Source organism: Schistocerca cancellata, chromosome 12 (genome assembly GCF_023864275.1).
Source record: "Schistocerca cancellata isolate TAMUIC-IGC-003103 chromosome 12, iqSchCanc2.1, whole genome shotgun sequence".
NCBI classification, from domain to species: domain Eukaryota; kingdom Metazoa; phylum Arthropoda; class Insecta; order Orthoptera; family Acrididae; genus Schistocerca; species Schistocerca cancellata.
Genome location: NC_064637.1, coordinates 158153865 through 158176699, shown reverse-complemented (window position 1 = coordinate 158176699; position 22835 = coordinate 158153865). Strand labels below are relative to the sequence as shown.

General features: G+C 46.9%; 1 protein-coding gene across 1 annotated transcript in view; it reads left to right on the top strand.

Moving 5' to 3' along the window:
• Window positions 1-22835, top strand: part of LOC126109662 (aminopeptidase N-like) — a 202144-nt gene that overhangs the window by 71325 nt on the left and 107984 nt on the right. Inside the window, exons 6-7 of the mRNA XM_049914708.1 lie at window positions 6620-6925; window positions 18235-18418. Coding sequence (XP_049770665.1) covers window positions 6620-6925; window positions 18235-18418 — 490 coding nt within the window. The remainder of the gene's footprint in view (window positions 1-6619; window positions 6926-18234; window positions 18419-22835) is intronic.

The following is a 22835-nucleotide window of genomic DNA, read 5'->3' as shown; positions in this document are numbered from 1 at the left end:
TCAAACTATCACAAAAATTATAGCAATTAAAAGGTCAAGATTGACGAGGTTTCACCAAACACCACAAGACTGTATGAGGATGCTTTATTCACGTCAGTAGAGATCTAGGTCTGGCTCATTCAGCAGTCATGCTTTGTACGTTCTGACAAGCATCTTTTCGATGTACTCAATTTTGATATGGCAGTGTACCAATGTCATTTAATTCTTAACTCCCTGAAAACTGGGACTCCATAATTGTCCATCTGCATTGTTGTTGGTGTTGTTGTGGTCTTCAGTCCTGAGACTGGTTTGATGCAGCTCTCCATGCTACTCTATCCTGTGCAAGCTGCTTCATCTTCCAGTACGTATTGCAGCCTACATCCTTCAGAATCTGCTTAGTGTATTCATCTCTTGGTCTCCCTGTATGATTTTTACTCTCCACGCTGCCCTCCAATACTAAATTGGTGATTCCTTGATGCTTCAGAATTTGTCCTACCAACCGATCCCTTCTTCTAGTCAAGTTGTGCTACGAACTCCTCTTCTCCCCAATTCCATTCAATACCTCCTCATTAGTTATGCGATCTACGCATCTAATCTTCAGCATTCTTCTGTAGCACCACATTTCGAAAGCTTCTATTCTCTTCTCGTCGGAACTATTTATCGTCCATGTTTCACTTCCATACGTTCAGAAACGACTTCCTGACACTTAAATCTATACTCGATGTTAACAAATTTCTCTTCTTCAGAAACGCTTTCCTTGCCATTGCCAGTCTACATTTTATATCCTCTGTACTTCGACCATCATCAGTTATTTTGCTCCCCAAATAGAAAAACTCCTTTACTACTTTAAGTGTCTCATTCCCTAATTTAATTCCCTCAGCATCACCCGAGTTAACTCGACTACATTCCATTAACCTCATTATGCAGATATAACTGTTGTGAGTACTTGTCACCTTTTTTTTTTAATGCAAACACTTCGGTTCTGTACTTCTACCATTTCAAAAATTTCACTCGGTGATTTGTATCCGTGACAGATAAACGTAAAGATATGTCTATAGTAATGTGAAACTGGCAGTTGCGAATTAAGCAACTCATCATTCTTGACTTTTTAATTACTATAATATTTATGACAATTTGAATGGTTATTGAGCATTGAGTGTTGCTGTCGCTATTCACAATGTCTGAGCTGTGGCTGCCGTCACCAGTAAGTTGTTTGTACTTAAATATTATTTATGTCCACATAAAAGTATGTGTGTGTCAATGTAAAATCTCGATGATGTCAAAGGGATCTAGAAAACATAGAACACCATAAATATTTAGAATATAAATATTACTATGTGTGTGTGATCCTGATAGCATCCAACATCTGTCCCATCTCACAGTAAACAGGTGGCACATTGTACTTGTTCCAGCTGTCAAATGTGACGGCCACACTTCCTCGTCTGGACACTACTGTCACGGAAAGGAAACTGGTGGACATGTTAGAGAAAATATTAATGTTGATGAATCCAGTCCCTCAGCATTTGATGCTCATTTAAGAGAGTGCAAGGATTCTAATAATGACATCACTGAAAACGTCATCATTTGCCACAAGGCATGACAGGGTAGATTACTGAACATCCTAGAAGAAATAGAGATAAAAACTCCTGTGACGAAACACGATGATAATGATAGGCAGAGTTACGAAATAAGCTGTGTATAGAGAACTCAAACTGTACGTTAACCGAATAGGTTCGGATTACAGTTTTCTCCGGTTAAATGCGTGTAAAACTAGCTAAATTTGACAATATATGTTGGCTCATCTCTAGACCTAGATTCGAGTTGACAACCTCCTTGTATGGTCGCCTCAGACTTTTCTCATTATGTCCGACTTGCTCACTGTGTTATTCGTGACAGTTAAACAGGGTGTTTCAAAATTACACCGACAATTTTAGGGGGGATGCAGAAGATGTTTTAAGGAACAAAATGAGGATAGGAACCCATGTCCAGAACCAAAGGTGCAGAGTGTCAAAGTTACAGCTGCCGACGCCTGTAAATGCATGTACTCGTATACAGAAGGTGATTCCGTGTTGATACTACAAACTTTCTGGGATGATGGAGAAGCATAAATTTACTAATTTGTGGTAAGGATCTCCGCTCTGAAAACGAACGAGTCGAAACTTACAAGGGAAAGCCGTTCTGATGTCTGTGGCAGTGGAACACATTTGCCTGTACTGTTGTCGCTAAGAATGTAGGGTAGTCAACTTTCAGAGGTGATAGTATGGAACAAGACAAGGAAAAATGTCCAGTAAAGATGGGCTCTGAAGAGAATACCTCAGTGGCTCTGACCACTTGTTCATCTTCGCTACTGAGAGACACACGCCTCCTCTGTTGAACAAGTGCTCATAGCTCGTAAGGTATGCATTATAAGGCCCATGTTTACTAGACTTTTTTCTTGTTTTGGGCCATACTATCACCTTCGAAAGTTGTCTACCGTGTAATCTTAACAACGGTACCAGTACATGCCAGAGGTATCGAAACGACTTTCGCTTATAACCTTCTAGTCAGTTATTTCCGAACCCCAGCCTTTACCGCAGATCGATACTTTTATCCTTGTTAATCATCCTTGAAAAGTTGTAACGCCATTAACGAGTCACTCTGTATATAGGAGGATATACAGGGTGGTCCATTGATCGTGACCGGGCAAAATATCTCACAAAATTAAGCGTCAAACGACAAAAATACAAAGAACGAAACTTGTCTAGCTTGAAGGGGAAACTAGATGGCGTTATGGATGGCCCGCTAGATGGCGCTGCCATATGTCAAACGGATATCAACTGTGTTTTTTAAAAATAGGAACCCCCATTTTTTTTATTACATATTCATGTAGTACGTAAAAAAATACGAATGTTTTAGTTGGACCACTTCTTTCACTCTGTGATAGATGGCGCTTTAATAGTCACAAAAATAGGGCTCACAATTTTTGACGAACAGTTGGTAACAGGTAGTTTTTTAAAATTAAAATACAGAACGTAGGTACGTTTGAACATTTTATTTCGGTTGATCCAATGTGATACAAGTACCTTTGTGTACTTACCATATCTGAGAACGCATGCTGTTACAGCGTGATTACCTGTAAATACCACATTAATGCAATAAATGCTCAAAATGATGTCCGTCAACCTCAATGCATTTGGCAATACGTTTAACGACATTCGTCGCAACAGCGAGTAGTTCGCCTTCCGTAATGGTCGCACATGTATTGACAATGCACTTACGCATGTTTCAGGCATTGTCGGTGCATCACGATAGAAAATCGAGATTTGCAATATACCGTTTACATAATCGACGGCACAGCGGACACACCAGGAACCGCGGTGTTGACCGTCGAATGGCGCTAGCTGCGCAGCATTTGTGCACCGCCGCCGTCAGTGTCAGCCAGTTTGCCGTGGCATACGGAGCTCCATCGCAGTCTTTAACACTGGTAGCATGCCGCGACAGCGTGGACGTGAACCGTATGTGCAGTTGACGGACTTTGAGCGAGGGCGTATAGTGGGCATGCGGGAGGCCGGGTGGACGTACGGCCGAATTGCTCAACACGTGGGGCGTGAGGTCTCCACAGTACATCGATGTTGTCGCCAGTGGTCGGCGGAAGGTGCACGTGCCCGTCGACCTGGGACCGGACCGCAGCGACGCACGGATGCACGCCAAGACTGTAGGATCCTACGCAGTGCCGTAGGGGACCGCACCGCCACTTACCAGCAAATTAGGGACACTGTTGCTCCTGGGGTATCGGCGAGGACCATTCGCAACCGTCTCCATGAAGCTGGGCTACGGTCCCGCACACCGTTAGGCCGTCTTCCGCTCACGCCCCAACATCGTGCAGCCCGCCTCCAGTGGTGTCGCGACAGGCGTGAATGGAGGGACGAATGGAGACGTGTCGTCTTCAGCGATGAGAGTCGCTTCTGCCTTGGTGCCAATGATGGTCGTATGCGTGTTTGGCGCCGTGCAGGTGAGCGCCACAATCAGGACTGCATACGACCGAGGAACACAGGGCCAACACCCGGCATCATGGTGTGGGGAGCGATCTCCTACACTGGCCGTACACCACTGGTGATCGTCGAGGGGACACTGAATAGTGCACGGTACATCCAAACCGTCATCGAACCCATCGTTCTACCATTCCTAGACCGGCAAGGGAACTTGCTGTTCCAACAGGACAATGCACGTCCGCATGTATCCCGTGCCACCCAACGTGCTCTAGAAGGTGTAAGTCAACTACCCTGGCCAGCAAGATCTCCGGATCTGTCCCCCATTGAGCATGTTTGGGACCGGATGAAGCGTCGTCTCACGCGGTCTGCACGTCCAGCACGAACGCTGGTCCAACTGAGGCGCCAGGTGGAAATGGCATGGCAAGCCGTTCCACAGGACTACATCCAGCATCTCTACGATCGTCTCCATGGGAGAATAGCAGCCTGCATTGCTGCGAAAGGTGGATATACACTGTACTAGTGCCGACATTGTGCATGCTCTGTTGCCTGTGTCTATGTGCCTGTGGTTCTGTCAGTGTGATCATGTGATGTATCTGACCCCAGGAATGTGTCAATAAAGTTTCCCCTTCCTGGGACAATCAATTCACGGTGTTCTTATTTCAATTTCCAGGAGTGTATTTACTGTGCGTTACTCTGGCACGTTATAGTAATTTTATACTTCTGAAGAAGGCAAGATTAATCTAGCCGAAACCTGAGTAAAGACCAGAAAATTTTCGCAGCTGAGGCGGAATTCTCAATATATTAGTCTGTCACAGTTGATGAAGGGGCTGCAATATGCCAAAAATTCTTAAGTCCACAGTACCTTTCTGAGTCGCATAACATCCAGTAGGTTAACACACAAGGCGCAGCATGTATGACATGTCAAGTTGCCACAACATTTTTCCACTGTGAAGATGATCAGTAGTGGAAACCGGTTGTGAATAAATACACTACTGGCCTTTAAAATTGCTACACCAAAAGAAATGCAGCTGATAAACGGGTATTCATTGGACAAATATATTATACTAGAACTTACATGTGATTACATTTTCACGCAATTTGGATGCATAGATCCTGAGAAATCAGTACCCAGAACAACCACCTCTGGCCGTAATAACGGCCTTGATACGCCTGGGCATTGAGTCAAACAGAGCTTGGATGGCGTGTACAGGTACAGCTGCCCATGCAGCTTCAACAGGATACGACAGTTCATCAAGAGTAGTGACTGGCGTATTGTGACGAGCCAGTTGCTCGGACACCATTGACCAGACGTTTTCAATTTGTGAGAGATCTGGAGAATGTGCTGGCCAGGGCAGCAGTCGAACATTTTCTGTATCCAAAAAGGCCCATACAGGACCTGCATCATGCGGTCGTGCATTATCCTGCTAAAATGTAGGGTTTCGCAGGGATCGAATGAAGGGTAGAGCCACGCGTCGGAACACACCTGAAATGTAACGTCCACTGTTCAAGAAGTGACCGAGACGTGTAACCAATGGCACCCCATACCATCACGCCGGGTGATGCGACAGTATGGCGATGACGAATACACGCTTCCAACGTGCGTTCACCACGATGTCACCAAACACGGATGCGACCATCATGATGCTGTAAACAGAACCTGGATTCATCCGAAAAAATGACGCTTTGCCATTCGTGCACCCAGGTTCGTCGTTGAGTACACCATCGCAGGCGCTCCTGTCTGTGATGCAGCGTCAAGTGTAACCGCAGCCATGGTCTCCGAGCTGATTTTCCATGCTGCTGCAAACGTCGTCGAACTGTCCGTGCAGATGATTGTTGTCTTGCAAACGTCCCCATCTGTTGACTCAGGGTTCGAGACGTGACTTCACGATCCGTTACAGCCATTCGGATAAGATGCCTGTCATCTCGACTGCTAGTGATACGAGGCCGTTGGGGTCCAGCACGGCGTTCCGTATTGGCCTCCTGAACCCACCGATTCCATATTCTGCTAACAGTCATTGGATCTCGACCAACGCGAGCAGCAATGTCGCGATACGATAAACCGCAATCGCGATAGGCTACAATCCGGCCTCTATCAAAGTCGGAAACGTGATGGTACGCATTTCTTCTCCTTAGAGGAGGCATCACAACAAAGATTCACCAGGCAACGCCGGTCAACTGCTGTTTGTGTATGAGAAATCGGTTGGAAATTTTGCTGATGTCAGCACGCAGTATGTGTCGCCGCCGGCGCCACCCTTGTGTGAATGCTGTGAAAAGCTAATCATTTGCATATCACAGCATCTTCCTCCCGTCTTTCGCGTCTGTAGCACGTAATCTTCGTGGTGTAGCAATTTTAATGGCCAGCAGTGTATATTTCTAAGACTGCACAGTGTCTATCATGGATTTCTCCAAGGAAACTCACTCACCTTGGACAAAAATACAAACATGTTCCTTGCGCGAAGACATTCACTCAGTTGGTGCCGTGAAGTCTGTGAGAGTCTCCAATGGATGGTAGTACTGGTCTTCCACTGTCCACAGTGCTCTAGCACGTTCTGCCTAGTTGTCTCTAGTCACTGTTCTTAGAGGCCCGACATGACACGAAGATGAGTATTTCTGTCGGAACCGACACTTTCTGTGTGAGGCCTATAAACTCCGCTCTCTGACCCTTGCAGGGAGGACCCCTCCATGGGCAGGAAGTACCTGGTGTTCCAGCGGACGCCGCCCATGAGCAGCTACCTCGTCGCCTTCGTCGTGTCGCAGTTCACAGAGGTGGCGGACGAGCTGGGCGGCGTGTGGGCCCGCCAGCAGGTGGTCCAGGACGGGCAGTACGCGGCCAGCGTCACCAAGCCCATCATCGACACCATGGAGCGGCTGGTCAACGTCTCCTTCGAGACAGACACCATCGACAAGCTCGACAACGTGGCCATCCCGGACTTCAGCGCCGGCGCCATGGAGAACTGGGGCCTCGCCACCTACAGGTAATGACGACCTCCAGCCGCCCACGGGCTGGGAAACGTCCGCCCGACGTCAGCAGGTTTGTAACACTCAGCAGAGTCCGTGCAGAATGACGTGGTCGCCAGGTGTGCAGTCGGCAGGACACAAGCGGGGAGTGTGGTAGTGGTGGGGGTTATGGGCAGGGGAAATGCTGAGTGCTGGTGGGGAGGGGGGGGGGAAGTGCCGTTTAGGCCAGTATTACACTATCAGATTTCATTGTCAAATATCTTTGTCCACTTTGTCCAATATCTTTGTCAAAAATACTTGATGGTGTAATAGGGAACTTTGTCAAATGTCGTCCAGTATTTTATCAAATCTAGGGCCTCGAAGTAGATTTCATCAAAGAAGTCGCTTGTCTTCTGTTCACTGCAATGTGACCTGTTACCACATTTGTAGACTTAGAGAAAGCTTTTGACAATGTTGACTGGAATACTCTCTTTCAAATTCTGAAGGTGGCAGGGGTAAAATACAGGGAGCGAAAGGCTATTTACAATTTGTACAGAAACCAGATGGCAGTTATAAGAGTCGAGGGGCATGAAAGGGAAGCAGTGGTTGGGAAGGGAGTAAGACAGGGTTGTAGCCTCTCCCCGATGTTATTCAATCTGTATATTGAGCAAGCAGTAAAGGAAACAAAAGAAAAATTCGGAGTAGGTATTAAAATTCATGGAGAAGAAATAAAAACTTTGAGGTTCGCCGATGACATTGTAATTCTGTCAGAGACAGCAAAGGACTTGGAAGAGCAGTTGAACGGAATGGACAGTGTCTTGAAAAGAGGATATAAGATGAACATCAACAAAAGCAAAACGAGGATAATGGAATGTAGTCAAATTAAGTCGGGTGATGCTGAGGGAATTAGATTAGGAAATGAGACACTTAAAGTAGTAAAGGAGTTCTGCTATTTAGGGAGTAAAATAACCGATGATGGTCGAAGTAGAGAGGATATAAAATGTAGACTGGCAATGGCAAGGAAAGCGTTTCTCAAGAAGCGAAATTTGTTAACATCGAATATAGATTTAGGTGTCAGGAAGTCGTTTCTGAAAGTATTTGTATGGAGTGTAGCCATGTATGGAAGTGAGACATGGACGATAACTAGTTTGGACAAGAAGAGAATAGAAGCTTTCGAAATGTGGTGCTACAGAAGAATGCTGAAGATAAGGTGGGTAGATCACGTAACTAATGAGGAGGTATTGAATAGGATTGGGGAGAAGAGAAGTTTGTGACACAACTTGACTAGAAGAAGGGATCGGTTGGTAGGACATGTTCTGAGGCATCGAGGGATCACAAATTTAGCATTGGAGGGCAGCGTGGAGGGTAAAAATCGTAGAGGGAGACCAAGAGATCAATACACTAAGCAGATTCAGAAGGATGTAGGTTGCAGTAGGTACTGGGAGATGAAGAAGCTTGCACAGGATAGAGTAGCATGGAGAGCTGCATCAAACCAGTCTCAGGACTGAAGACCACAACAACAACAACAACCACATGGAGCGCTAGCATCGCTGCGTTCTGTCGTCTGTAGTGTTTTTATAAACATTGCGGGTAAATACAATTGGTGTGTGCCAACAACTACAAAATTAATAGAGATGTATGAAGCTGATGAGGCGCTTTACAACGTGAGGCACGCTGAATACAAAAATAGATTACGAAGATTGGAGACCTGACCTAACATAACCCTCTCCTGTAGCAAGGAATCTGAGTGTTAACAGTGAGCCCGTCTTCTGCAGATGTAGCAGTTCTTAAGTGAGTATTGTGCTTTGTCATATGAGGATACACTTCATTGAGCACATACAGAAATGTATGCTCATCCATTCTTAAGTAACTGATGTACGACTTGATGTCCTCCACTATAAACTCATGTAACAAGTTTTGTTGAATGCTTTTATAGTGTCGTCGTAAAACTCACGGCTTCACCCAGAAGTGTTTCCTTTTTCCCCCCGCTTCTCTTCCGCATATGCACACAGTGCAATTGTGGTACATGCAACTGCTGCGGTTAATAACAAGTTGTTGTCAGCCATCTTGAACTTTGACGAAAAATATGATGACAGTGTAATAACCCTTCTAGCGCTACGTCAAAAATCTTTGTCAAATATATTTGACGGAATATTTGATCACATCTTTGATCAAATCTTTGACAAAGAAATTTGATAGTGTAATACCGGCCTAAGCTCATACTGTGAAGCCACTCCACGCCCACAGTTACATGAGGACTGTTCACAAAGATCTGTTACCTCTACTCTGGTTGGTATCTAAAGAGAATTCCGCTGAATTTGCAACAAAAGTAGAGATTTATTTTCGCTTGGCTTGTGAAATGTTTGCAACATTCAGAGAAGCCTCGTTGTTGTTGTTGTTGTTGTTGTTGTTGTGATCTTCACTCCTGAGACTGGTTTGATGCAGCTCTCCATGCTACTCTATCCTGTGCAAGGTTCTTCATCTCCCAGTACCTACTGCAACCTACATCCTTCTGAGTCTGCTTAGTGTATTCATCTCTTGGTCTCCCTCTACGATTTTTACCCTCCACGCTGCCCTCCAATACTAAACTGGTGATCCCTTGATGCCTCAGAACATGTCCTAACAACCGATCCCTTCTTCTGGTCAAGTTGTGCCACAAACTTCTCTTCTCCCCAATCCTATTCAATACTTCCTCATTAGTTATGTGATCTACCCATCTAATCTTCAGCATTCTTCTGTAGCACCACATTTCGTAAGCTTCTATTCTCTTCTTGTCCAAACTATTTATCGTCCATGTTTCACTTCCATACATGGCTACATTCCATACAAATACTTTCAGAAATGACTTCCTGACACTTAAATCTATACTCGATGTTAACAAATTTCTCTTCTTCAGGAATGCTTTCCTTGCCATTGCCAGTCTACATTTTATATCCTCTCTACTTCGACCTTCATCAGTTACTTTACTCCCCAAACAGCAAAACTCCTTTACTACTTTAAGTGTCTCATTTCCTAATCTAATTCCCTCAGCATCACTCGACTTAATTCGACTACATTCCATTATCCTCGTTTTGCTTTTGTTGATGTTCATCTTATATCCTCCTTTCAAGACACTATCCATTCCGTTCAACTGCTCTTCCAACTCCTTTGCTGTCTCTGACAGAATTACAATATCATCAGCGAACCTCAAAGTTTTTATTTCTTCTCCATGGATTTTAATGCCTATTCCGAATTTTTCTTTTGTTTCCTTCACTTCTTGCTCAATACACAGATTGAATAACATCGGGGAGAGACTACAACCCTGTCTCACTCCCTTCCCGACCACTGCTTCCCTTTCATGTCCTTCGACTCTTATAACTGCCATCTGGTTTCTGTACAAATTGTAAATAGCCTTTAGCTCCCTGTATTTTACCCCTGCCACCTTCAGAATTTGAAAGAGAATATTCCAGTCAACATTGTCAAAAGCTTTGTCTAAGTCTACAAATGCTAGAAACGTAGTTTGCCCTTCCTTAATCTAGCTTCTAAGATAAGTCGTAGGGTCAGTATTACCTCACGCGTTCCATCATTTCTACGGAATCCAAACTGATCTTCCCCGAAGTCGGCTTCTACTAGTTTTTCCATTCGTCTGTAAAGAATTCGCGTTAGTATTTTGCAGGTGTGACTTATTGAACCGATAGTTCGGTAATTTTTACATCTGTCAACACCTGCTTTCTTTGGGATTTGAATTATTATATTCTTCTTGAAGTCTGAGGGTATTTCGCCTGTTTCATACATCTTGCTCACCAGATGGTAGAGTTTTGTCAGGACTGGCTCTCCCAAGGCCATCAGTAGTTCCAATGGTATATTGTCTACTCCGGGGGCCTTGTCTCGACTCAGGTCTTTCAGTGCTCTGTCAAACTCTTCACGCAGTATCGTATCTCCCATTATCTTCATCTACATCCTCTTCCATTTCCATAATATTGTCCTCAAGTACATCGCCCTTGTATAGATCCTCTATATACTCCTTCCACCTTTCTGCTTTCCCTTCTTTCCTTAGAACTGGGTTTCCATCTGAGCTCTTGATGTTCATACAAGTGGTTCTCTTATCTCCAAAGGTCTCTTTAATTTTCCTGTAGGCAGTATCTATCTTACCGCTAGCGAGATAAGCCTCTACATCCTTACATTTGTCCTCTAGCCATCCCTGCTTAGCCATTTTGCACTTCCTGTCGATCTCATTTTTGAGACGTTTGTATTACTTTTTGCCTGTTTCATTTACTGCATTTTTATATTTCTCCTTTCATCAATTAAATTCAATATTGCTTCTGTTAACCAAGGATTTCTACTAGCCCTCGTCTTTTTGCCTACTTGATCCTCTGCTGCCTTCACTACTTCATCCCTCAATGCTACCAATTCTTCTTCTACTGTACATCTTTCCCCCATTGCTGTCAATTGTTCCCTTATGCTCTCCCTGAAACTTTGTACAACTTCTGGTTTAGTCAGTTTATCCAGGTCCCATCTCCTTAAATTCCCACCTTTTTGTAGTTTCTTCAGTTTTAATCTACAGGTCATAACCAATAGATTGTGTTCAGAGTCCACATCTGCCCCTGGAAATGTTTTATAATTTAAAACTTGGTTCCTAAATCTCTGTCTTACCATTATATAATCTATCTGATACCTTTTAGTATCTCCAGGCTTCTTCCATATATACAACCTTCTTTTATGATTCTTAAACCAAGTGTTAGTTATCATTATGTTGTGCTCTGTGCAAAATTCTACCAGGCGGCTTCCTCTTTCATTTCTTAGCCCCAATCCATATTCACCTACTATGTTTCCTTCTCTCCCTTTTCCTACACTCGAATTCAAGTCACCCATGACTATAAAATTTTCGTCTCCGTTCACAATCTGAATAATTTCTTTTATTTCATCATACATTTCTTCAATTTCTTTTCATCTGCAGAGCTAGTTGGCATATAAACTTGTACTACTGTAGTAGGCGTGGGCTTTGTGTCTATCTTGGCCATAATAATGCGTTCACTATGCTGTTTGTAGTAGCTAACCCGCACTCCTATTTTTTTATTCATTATTAAACCTACTCCTGCATTACCCCTATTTGATTTTGTATTTATAACTCCGTAATCACCTGACCAAAAGTCTTGTTCCTCCTGCCACCGAACTTAACTAATTCCCACTATATCTAACTTTAACTTATCCATTTCCCTTTTTAAATTTTCTAACCTACCTGGCCGATTAAGTGATCTGACATTCCACGCTCCGATCCGTAGAACGCCAGTTTTCTTTTTCCTGATAACGACATCTTATTGAGTAGTCCCCGCCCGGAGATCAGAATGGGGGACTATTTTAGCTCCGGAATATTTTACCCAAGAGGACGCCATCATCATTTAATCATACAGTAAAGCTGCATGCCCTCGGGAAAAATTACGGCCGTAGTTTCCCCTTGCTTTCAGCCGTTCGCAGTACCAGCACAGCAAGGCCGTTTTGGTTAATGTTACAAGGCCAGATCAGTCAATCATCCAGACTGTTCCCCTGCAATTACTGAAAAGGCTGCTGCCCCTCTTCAGGAACCACACGTTTGTCTGGCCTCTCAACAGATACCCCTCCGTTGTGGCTGCACCTACGGTACGGCTATCTGTATCGAAGCGTCATGAGTGGCGAATTTCGAGTGGAAGCTACACATCTCTCTTGTTTCCATGTTAAAATTTGCTTCTTTCGCCAAGACACAGCGGAGTTAACACAATGCCACCTCACAAACACGTTGTGCAGGTGCAATAGCGAGAGAATTCTGAAACAGTGTTTATTAAGTTCATTAATTGAGGAACTCAGGAAAAGTAAGTTCAGCAGTTTATTACAAATGCGTCCACTGTGTGGACTACGTCACTATGCAATTATTACACCCAGTAACTTGTGTAACCTATTTGGTGTTGCTCTGAGGGGCCAGTTTCCCCTCTACTGTTCTGCCCCTCCACCTACGCGGCTGAGCCGTCTTTGTGCTTGACCACCATATCGAGGGTCTGGTTTCAGGTGTTCGTATCGGCAGGGAACCTTGTGGCCAGTCTTGCGACTCACTCTAAGTTCGGCCGCACGGTACACGGCTGAAATAGCACTGTAGCGCCAACGAAAGTGGTATGGGCATGCTTATGAAATATGTAAACAGGCAGAATACGTCGCAGTTGGTAGACCAGTTACTGCTGCTACAATGGCAGGTTATCAAGTGAGTTTGAAAGTGGTGTTATTCTCGGGGCACGAGCGATGGGAGACAGAATCTCCGAGGTAGCGATGAAGTCACGAATGTACCTTAAATATCAGGAATCCAGTAAAACATCAAATCTCGCTGTGGTCTGAAAATGATCCTGTATGAACGGGACCAACGACAACTGAAGGGAATCGTTCAACGTGACACAAACTGCTGCAGATTTCTATGCTGGGCCATCAACAAGTGTCAGCGTGCGAACCATCCAACTAAACATCACTATAGGCTTTCCGAGCCCAAGGAGCACTCGTGTACCCTTGATGATTGGACGACAAAAAACTTCACGCGTCACCTGGGCCCGTCAACACCGACGTTGGACTGTTGATGATTGGAAACATGTTGCCTGGTCCGACGAGTCTAGTTTCAAATTGTATCGAGCGGATGGACGCGTACAGGTATGGAGACAATCGAATCCATGGACTCTGCCTTTCATCAGTGAACTGTTCGAGCTGGTGGAGGCTCTGTAATGGTGAAGGGCGTGTGCAGTTGAAGTGATATGGGACCTCTGATACGTCTAGCTACGACTCTGACAGGTGACACGTACGGTCCTGTCTGATCACCTGAATCCATTCGTGTCCGTTGCGCATTCCGACTGACTTGCACAAGTCCAGCAGGACAATGCGACACTCCACACGTCCCGAATTGCCACAGAGTGGCTCCAGGAACTCTGTTCTGAATTTAAACACTCCCTCTGGCCACCAAACTCCCCAGACATGACAATTATTGAGAATATCTGGGACACCTTTCGCCGTGCTGTTCAGAAGACATCTCCATCACCTCGTACTATTACGGATTTAGGGACAGCCCTGCAGAAGTCATGGTGTCAGTTGCCTCCAGCACTACTTCAGACATGAGTCCATGCCACGTTGTGTTGCGGCACTTCTGCGTGCTCGCGAGGGCCCAGCACGTTATAAGGCAGGTGTGCCGGTTTCTTTGGCTCTTCAGTGTATTTTAAGCGGTCTATAATTGGCCAAATTCTGTAATTAAAAAAATTCAACACAATAGGTGGAAAAAGAATGACATTCAAAACATTTAGAAGATTTGTGACCGTGTCTCATACTGCATAATGCACTCCGATGTAACTAATATTACTGGTGTTAATTAATAAGCCCGTGATACAGAAACCACAGCAACATTTCTTCAGGCAGCCCATAGTGGCTTGCTTTCCAGGCATTATACTTTAAAATTGTGCTGAAGCTTTTTTGCTTAATATTTATTTTATACCTGATATGTAAGTACTGTTTCTTTTTTGTACTGTTGATCAGTTTTCAGTATTCAAACTGTAAGTTTTTACATAAACAAAAAGTTACCATGTCTGCTGCTGTCAAATAAAACTTAGCCTGAATGAAATTTTCACTCTGCAGCGGAGTGTGCGCTGATATGAAACTTCCTGGCAGATTAAAACTGTGTGCCCGACCGAGACTCGAACTCGGGACCGAGTTCGACTCTCGGTCGGGCACACAGTTTTAATCTGCCAGGAAGTTTCATATCAGCGCACACTCCGCTGCAGAGTGAAAATCTCATTCTGGAAACATCCCCCAGGCTGTGGCTAAGTCATGTCTCCGCTATATCCTTTCTTTCAGGAGTGCCAGTTCTGCAAGGTCCGCAGGAGAGCTTCTGTAAAGTTTGGAAGGTAGGAGACGAGATACTGGCAGAAGTAAAGCTGTGAGTACCGGGCGTGAGTCGTGCTTCGGTAGCTCAGATGGTAGAGCACTCGCCCGCGAAAGGCAAAGGTCTCGAGTTTGAGTCTCGGTCGGGCACACAGTTTTAATCTGCCAGGGAGTTTCGAAACTTAGCCTGTTAGTTCACGTACTAAATACTGTTCATCTTAACATTCAGCTGTGTACATTTTAAATGTTAAGTAGCCTACTTATATTTACGGCTACTAGATGGCACTCTCGGTGTAATATTTACCTGCCCGCAGTTGTTAACACATGCGCCTCAGTCTGCTACTACCTGTGGCTATATATGTACGAGCAGCCCATAGTGCCTCGCCATCCATATATTGTTTTTTAAATTTTTGTGACTGAAGCCGTCCTCGGTTGATATCTATGTTATACGTGACATGTAAGTACTGTTTCTTTCCTGTACCGTTAATCGGTACATAGACTTTTGCATAAAATGTTTTCCCATAATTTTGCATTCATGTTATAGGCCAATTTGATTATTTAATTTCTTTTGAAGACACGCATAGAAGTGTCGAAACCTGATCAAAAGGCTTAAATTTTGTGACCGAGGACTGTAATTGCTTTAACTTTAATTTATAAACGGTCACCGAGTACGCAGCCATGTTTAAAACGTTATCATGTGCAGGATCTGGGATCAGTCGCTAGTAATGGCAGGTACATCGCCGTCAGTCTTGGCATTCACTCTGAGGATGGCTGGACGGTACGCGGCCGAAATATCTTTAAGATATTTATATAAAGTGTATTACTTTAAGAAGGAATACATTGAAGCGCCAAAGAAACTACACTCCTGGAAATGGAAAAAGAACACATTGACACCGGTGTGTCAGACCCACCACACTTGCTCCGGACACTGCGAGAGGGCTGTACAAGCAATGATCACACGCACGGCACAGCGGACACACCAGGAACCGCGGTGTTGGCCGTCGAATGGCGCTAGCTGCGCAGCATTTGTGCACCGCCGCCGTCAGTGTCAGCCAGTTTGCCGTGGCATACGGAGCTCCATCGCAGTCTTTAACACTGGTAGCATGCCGCGACAGCGTGGACGTGAACCGTATGTGCAGTTGACGGACTTTGAGCGAGGGCGTATAGTGGGCATGCGGGAGGCCGGGTGGACGGACCGCCGAATTGCTCAACACGTGGGGCGTGAGGTCTCCACAGTACATCGATGTTGTCGCCAGTGGTCGGCGGAAGGTGCACGTGCCCGTCGACCTGGGACCGGACCGCAGCGACGCACGGATGCACGCCAAGACCGTAGGATCCTACGCAGTGCCGTAGGGGACCGCACCGCCACTTCCCAGCAAATTAGGGACACTGTTGCTTCTGGGGTATCGGCGAGGACCATTCGCAACCGTCTCCATGAAGCTGGGCTACGGTCCCGCACACCGTTAGGCCGTCTTCCGCTCACGCCCCAACATCGTGCAGCCCGCCTCCAGTGGTGTCGCGACAGGCGTGAATGGAGGGACGAATGGAGACGTGTCGTCTTCAGCGATGAGAGTCGCTTTTGCCTTGGTGCCAATGATGGTCGTATGCGTGTTTGGCGCCGTGCAGGTGAGCGCCACAATCAGGACTGCATACGACCGAGGCACACAGGGCCAACACCCGGCATCATGGTGTGGGGAGCGATCTCCTACACTGGCCGTACACCACTGGTGATCGTCGAGGGGACACTGAATAGTGCACGGTACATCCAAACCGTCATCGAACCCATCGTTCTACCACTCCTAGACCCGCAAGGGAACTTGCTGTTCCAACAGGACAATGCACGTCCGCATGTATCCCGCGCCACCCAACGTGCTCTAGAAGGTGTAAGTCAACTACCCCGGCCAGCAAGATCTCCGGATCTGTCCCCCATTGAGCATGTTTGGGACTGGATGAAGCGTCGTCTCACGCGGTCTGCACGTCCAGCACGAACGCTGGTCCAACTGAGGCGCCAGGTGGAAATGGCGTGGCAAGCCGTTCCACAGGACTACATCCAGCTTCTCTACGATCGTCTCCATGGGAGAATAGCAGCCTGCATTGCTGCGAAAGGTGGATATACACTGTACTGGTGCCGACATTGTGCATGCTCTGTTGCCTGTGTCTATGTGCCTGTGGTTCTGTCAGTGTGATCATGTGATGTATCTGACCCCAGGAATGTGTCAATAAAGTTTCCCCTTCCTGGGACATTGAATTCACGGTGTTCTTATTTCAATTTCCAGGAGTGTAGTATAGGCATACATATTCAAATACAGGGATATGTAAAAAGGCAGAATACCAGGCTGCAGTGGGCAGCGCCTATATAAGACAACGAGTGTCTGGCGCAGTTCTTAGATGGTTTAATGCTGCTACAATGGCACGTTGTCAAGATTTAAATGAATTTGAACGTGGTGCTGTAGTCGGTCCACGAGCCATGGGACACAGCATCTCCGAGGTAAGCGATGAAGTGGGGATTTTCCCGTATGACCATTTCACGGGTGTACCGTGGGTACCAGGAACCCGGTAAAACATCAAATCTCCGACATCGTTGCCGCCGGAAGCAGATCCTGCAAGAACGGGATCAATGACAACTCAAGAGAATCTTCAGTGTGACGGAAATGCAGTCCTTCCGTTGATTGCTGCAGATTTCAATGCCGGGCCATTAGCAGGTGTCAGCCTGCGAACCATTCAACAAAACATAATCGATATGGGCTTTCGGAGCAGAAGACTCGCTCCTGTACCCTTGATGACTGCACGACACAAAGCTTTAAGCTTAGCCTGTGCCCGTCAACACCGACGTTGATGACTGGAAACATGTTGCCTGGGCGAATGATTTTCAAATTGTATCGATCGGATGAAGGTGTACGTGTATGGAGCCGACCTCATGACTCCATAGACTCTGCATGTCAGCAGGGGACTGTTTAAGCTGATGGTGGCGCTGCAATGGTGTGGGACGTGATACGTCTAGATACGACTCTGACAGACGAGACGCGCGTAAGCACCCCGTCTGATCACCTACATGCTTTCATGTCCACTGTGCATTCCGACGGACTGGACAATTTCAGGAGGACAGTGCGTCACCCCACACGTCCAGAATTGCTACAGAGTGGCTCCAGCAACACTCTTCTGAGTTTAAGCATTTCTGTTGGCCACCATACTCCCGAGACAGGAACATTATTGAGCATATCTGGGATGCCTTGCAACGTGCTGTTCAGAAGCCCTGAGGGATTCATGGTGTCAGTTGCCTCCAGCACTACTTCAGACATTAGTCGAGCCGATGCCACGTCGTGTTGCGGCACTTTCGCGTGCTCGCGGGGACCCTACACGATATTAGGCAGGTACACTAGTCTCTTTGACTCTTCAGCGTATTCGCTCGGCTGAATGCCCGAAATTGCGTGGATTATTCGTTACGCCGCGAGTAGCTGAAAATGCATATCTGGTGACCGTACGCTTCCAGGGAGCGGCTGATACTGTGGGCGGACCAGGTGTCCGACGAGTACGACAAGCAGAGAATCGGGACGGTGATCGCGCACGAGCTGGCGCACCAGTGGTTCGGCGACCTGGTCAGCCCGCGCTGGTGGGACGTCATCTGGATCAACGAGGGCTTCGCCACCTTCTTCGAGTACTTCGCGACGCAGGAGGTGAGTCTTCCACCGGCGCTAGCTAGACGGCCTGCAGGGCTGTTCAGAGGCGGCAGGACAGAGTCTGATTCCTCAAAAAGTACACACATTTTATGTAGATCAGAGTGCGACCTTACTTGAGCCGAGGATGGGTCAAACCACAGTCCAACACGTCTACTCACGAGACACATTGTTTTTGATTATTGCATTTGATATCACTTCGTATTATCTACACTCCTGGAAATTGAAATAAGAACACCGTGAATTCATTGTCCCAGGAAGGGGAAACTTTATTGACACATTCCTGGGGTCAGATACATCACATGATCACACTGACAGAACCACAGGCACATAGACACAGGCAACAGAGCATGCACAATGTCGGCACTAGTACAGTGTATATCCACCTTTCGCAGCAATGCAGGCTGCTATTCTCCCATGGAGACGATCGTAGAGATGCTGGATGTAGTCCTGTGGAACGGCTTGATATGCCATTTCCACCTGGCGCCTCAGTTGGACCAGCGTTTGTGCTGGACGTGCAGACCGCGTGAGACGACGCTTCATCCAGTCCCAAACATGCTCAATGGGGGACAGATCCGGAGATCTTGCTGGCCAGGGTAGTTGACTTACACCTTCTAGAGCGCGTTGGGTGGCACGGGATACATGCGGACGTGCATTGTCCTGTTGGAACAGCAAGTTCCCTTGCCGGTCTAGGAATGGTAGAACGATGGGTTCGATGACGGTTTGGATGTACCGTGCACTATTCAGTGTCCCCTCGACGATCACCAGTGGTGTACGGCCAGTGTAGGAGATCGCTCCCCACACCATGATGCCGGGTGTTGGCCCTGTGTGCCTCGGTCGTATGCAGTCCTGATTGTGGCGCTCACCTGCACGGCGCCAAACACGCATACGACCATCATTGGCACCAAGGCAGAAGCTACTCTCATCGCTGAAGACGACACGTCTCCATTCGTCCCTCCATTCACGCCTGTCGCGACACCACTGGAGGCGGGCTGCACGATGTTGGGGCGTGAGCGCAAGAGGGCCTAACGGTGTGCGGGACCGTAGCCCAGCTTCATGGAGACGGTTGCGAATGGTCCTCGCCGATACCCCAGGAGCAACAGTGTCCCTAATTTGCTGGGAAGTGGCGGTGCGGTCCCCTACGGCACTGCGTAGGATCCTACGGTCTTGGCGTGCATCCGTGCATCGCTGCGGTCCGGTCCCAGGTCGACGGGCACGTGCACCTTCCGCCGAGCACTGGCGACAACATCGATGTACTGTGGAGACCACACGCCCCACGTGTTGAGCAATTCGGCGGTACGTCCACCCGGCCTCCCGCATGCCCACTATACGCCCTCGCTCAAAGTCCGTCAACTGCACATACGGTTCACGTCCACGCTGTCGCGGCATGCTACCAGAGTTAAAGACTGCGATGGAGCTCCGTATGCCACGGCAAACTGGCTGACACTGACGGCGGCGGTGCACAAATGCTGCGCAGCTAGCGCCATTCGACGGCCAACTCCGCGGTTCCTGATGTGTCCGCTGTGCCGTGCGTGTGATCATTGCTTGTACAGCCCTCTCGCAGTGTCCGGAGCAAGTATGGTGGGTCTGACACACCGGTGTCAATGTGTTCTTTTTTCCATTTCCAGGAGTGTATATCTACACCTAATTGCACTGATGAAAAAAAAATAGTCCACCCTTTTAGAGGTTTCTAATTAACTCACGATTTACTGTCGCAACAGGGAATATGGAATGCATAAATTGATTACATTTACAGATACACAGCACAAGCGATTCTGAGGTACCAGCTATCGATTTGTGCTGAGACAGTCATATGAGCAAGTGACCCGCCGGGGTAGCTGAGAGCGCTAATGTGCTGCTTCCTGGACTCGGGCAGGCGCACCGGCCCCGGATCGAATCCGCCCGGCGATGGCCGGCCAGCCTAAATGTGGTTTTTAGGCGGTTTTCCACACCCCTCTAGGTGAATACTGGGATGGTCCCCATGTTCCGCCTCAGTTCCACGGCTCACAGACATCTACATCTACATCTACATCCATACTCCGCAAGCCACCTGACGGTGTGTGGCGGAGGGTACCTTCAGTACCTCTATCGGTTCTCCCTTCTATTCCAGTCTCGTATTGTTCGTGGAAAGAAGGATTGTCGGTATGCCTCTGTGTGGGCTCTAATCTCTCTGATTTTATCCTCATGGTCTCTTCGCGAGATATACGTAGGAGGGAGCAGTATACTGCTTGACTCTTCGGTGAAGGTATGTTCTCGAAACTTTGACGAAAGCCCGTACCGAGCTACTGAGCGTCTCTCCTGCAGAGTCTTCCACTGGAGTTTATCTGTCATCTCCGTAACGCTTTCGCGATTACTAAATGATCCTGTAACGAAGCGCGCTGCTCTCCGTTGGATCTTCTCTATATCTTCTATCAACCCTATCTGGTACGGATCCCACACTGCTGAGCAGTATTCAAGCAGTGGGCGAACAAGCGTACTGTAACCTACTTCCTTTGTTTTCGGATTGCATTTCCTTAGGATTCTTCCAATGAATCTCAGTCTGGCATCTGCTTTACCGACGCTCAACATTATATGATCATTCCATTTTAAATCACTCCTAATGCGTACTCCCAGATAATTTATGGTATTAACTGCTTCCAGCTGCTGACCTGCTATTTTGTAGCTAAATGATAAAGGATCTATCTTTCTGTGTATTCGCAGCACATTACACTTGTCTACATTGAGATTCAATTGCCATTCCCTGCACCATGCATCAATTCGTTGCAAATCCTCCTGCATTTCAGTACAATTTTCGATTGTTACAACCTCTCGATACACCACAGCATCATCTGCAAAAAGCCTCAGTGAACTTCCGATGTCATCCACCAGGTCATTTATGTATATTGTGAATAGCAACGGTCCTATGACACTCCCCTGCGGCACACCTGAAATCACTCTTACTTCGGAGGACTTCTCTCCATTGAGAATAACATGCTGCGTCCTGTTATCTAGGAACTCTTCAATCCAATCACACAATTGGTCTGATAGTCCATATGCTCTTACTTTGTTCATTAAACGACTGTGGGGAACTGTATCGAACGCCTTGCGTTGAGTACATTCGCACTATTCCACGGATTCCACTCGACGCAGACAGTTGGGGTACGCTAATTCCGTCCCGGAGGGTACGAGGTGGAGGCAGCAAGGGTGTCCGGCCACCCCTTTAACCATCAACCTGCCAAATCCGATTAACGACGGCTGACCCTGCGCAACTGCGGGACAGGGATCAAGCGATAGATAGACTCATATTAGTAAGTGGTGTAGCCTAAATGCGTGGCAACGCAGGCGCTGACTCCGGCATCCGGTCGATCGCTTAGATGGCGAATTCCGTCATGAGGTACACTGTGCCACGCCTTGTCCAGCTGCTAATGTAGCTCTGTAAGAGTTGTCGGTTGGCGAGTCGGAAGCATCACTTTCCCTCCCATCATCTGCCACACGTACTCGACTGAAGACAAGTCCGGAGATTGTTCTCGCCAGGCAAGTTCCTGCACATCTTGCAGAATACACTGAGTTTCGTGGACAGTGTGAGGGGGAGCATTATCCTGTCGGAACAGCACATCACCTTCCGAGAGCGGGGTTAACGACATTCTGCACGTACCGAGCGCTGGATAGCGCCTGTTCCAGAAATACCAAACGTGAACGGAGTTGTAGTTTATCGCACTGCAGACCGTATGGCACAGGTCATCCCCGTTTTCAAGAAGGGACGTCGAACAGATGTGCAGAACTATAGACCTATATCTCTAACGTCGATCAGTTGTAGAATTTTGGAACACGTATTGTGTTCGAGTATAATGAGTTTTCTGGAGATTAGAAATCTACTCTGTAGGAATCAGCATGGGTTTCGAAAAAGACGGTCATGTGAAACCCAGCCCGCGCTATTCGTCCACGAGACTCAGAGGGCCATAGACACGGGTTCACAGGTAGATGCCGTGTTTCTTGACTTCCGCAAGGCGTTCGATACAGTTCCCCACAGTCGTTTAATGAACAAAGTAAGAGCATATGGACTATCAGACCAATTGTGTGATTGGATTGAGGAGTTCCTAGATAACAGGACGCAGCATGTTATTCTCAATGGAGAGAAGTCTTCCGAAGTAAGAGTAATTTCACGTGTGCCGCAGGGGAGTGTCATAGGACCGTTACTATTCACAATATACATAAATGACCTGGTGGATGACATCGGAAGTTCACTGAGGCTTTTGCAGATGATGCTGTGGTGTATCGAGAGGTTGTAACAATCGAAAATTGTACTGAAATGCAGGAGGATCTGCAGCGAATTGACGCATGGTGCAGGGAATGGCAACTGAATCTCAATGTAGACAAGTGTAATGTGCTGCGAATACACAGAAAGATAGATCATTTATCATTTAGCTACAAAATAGCA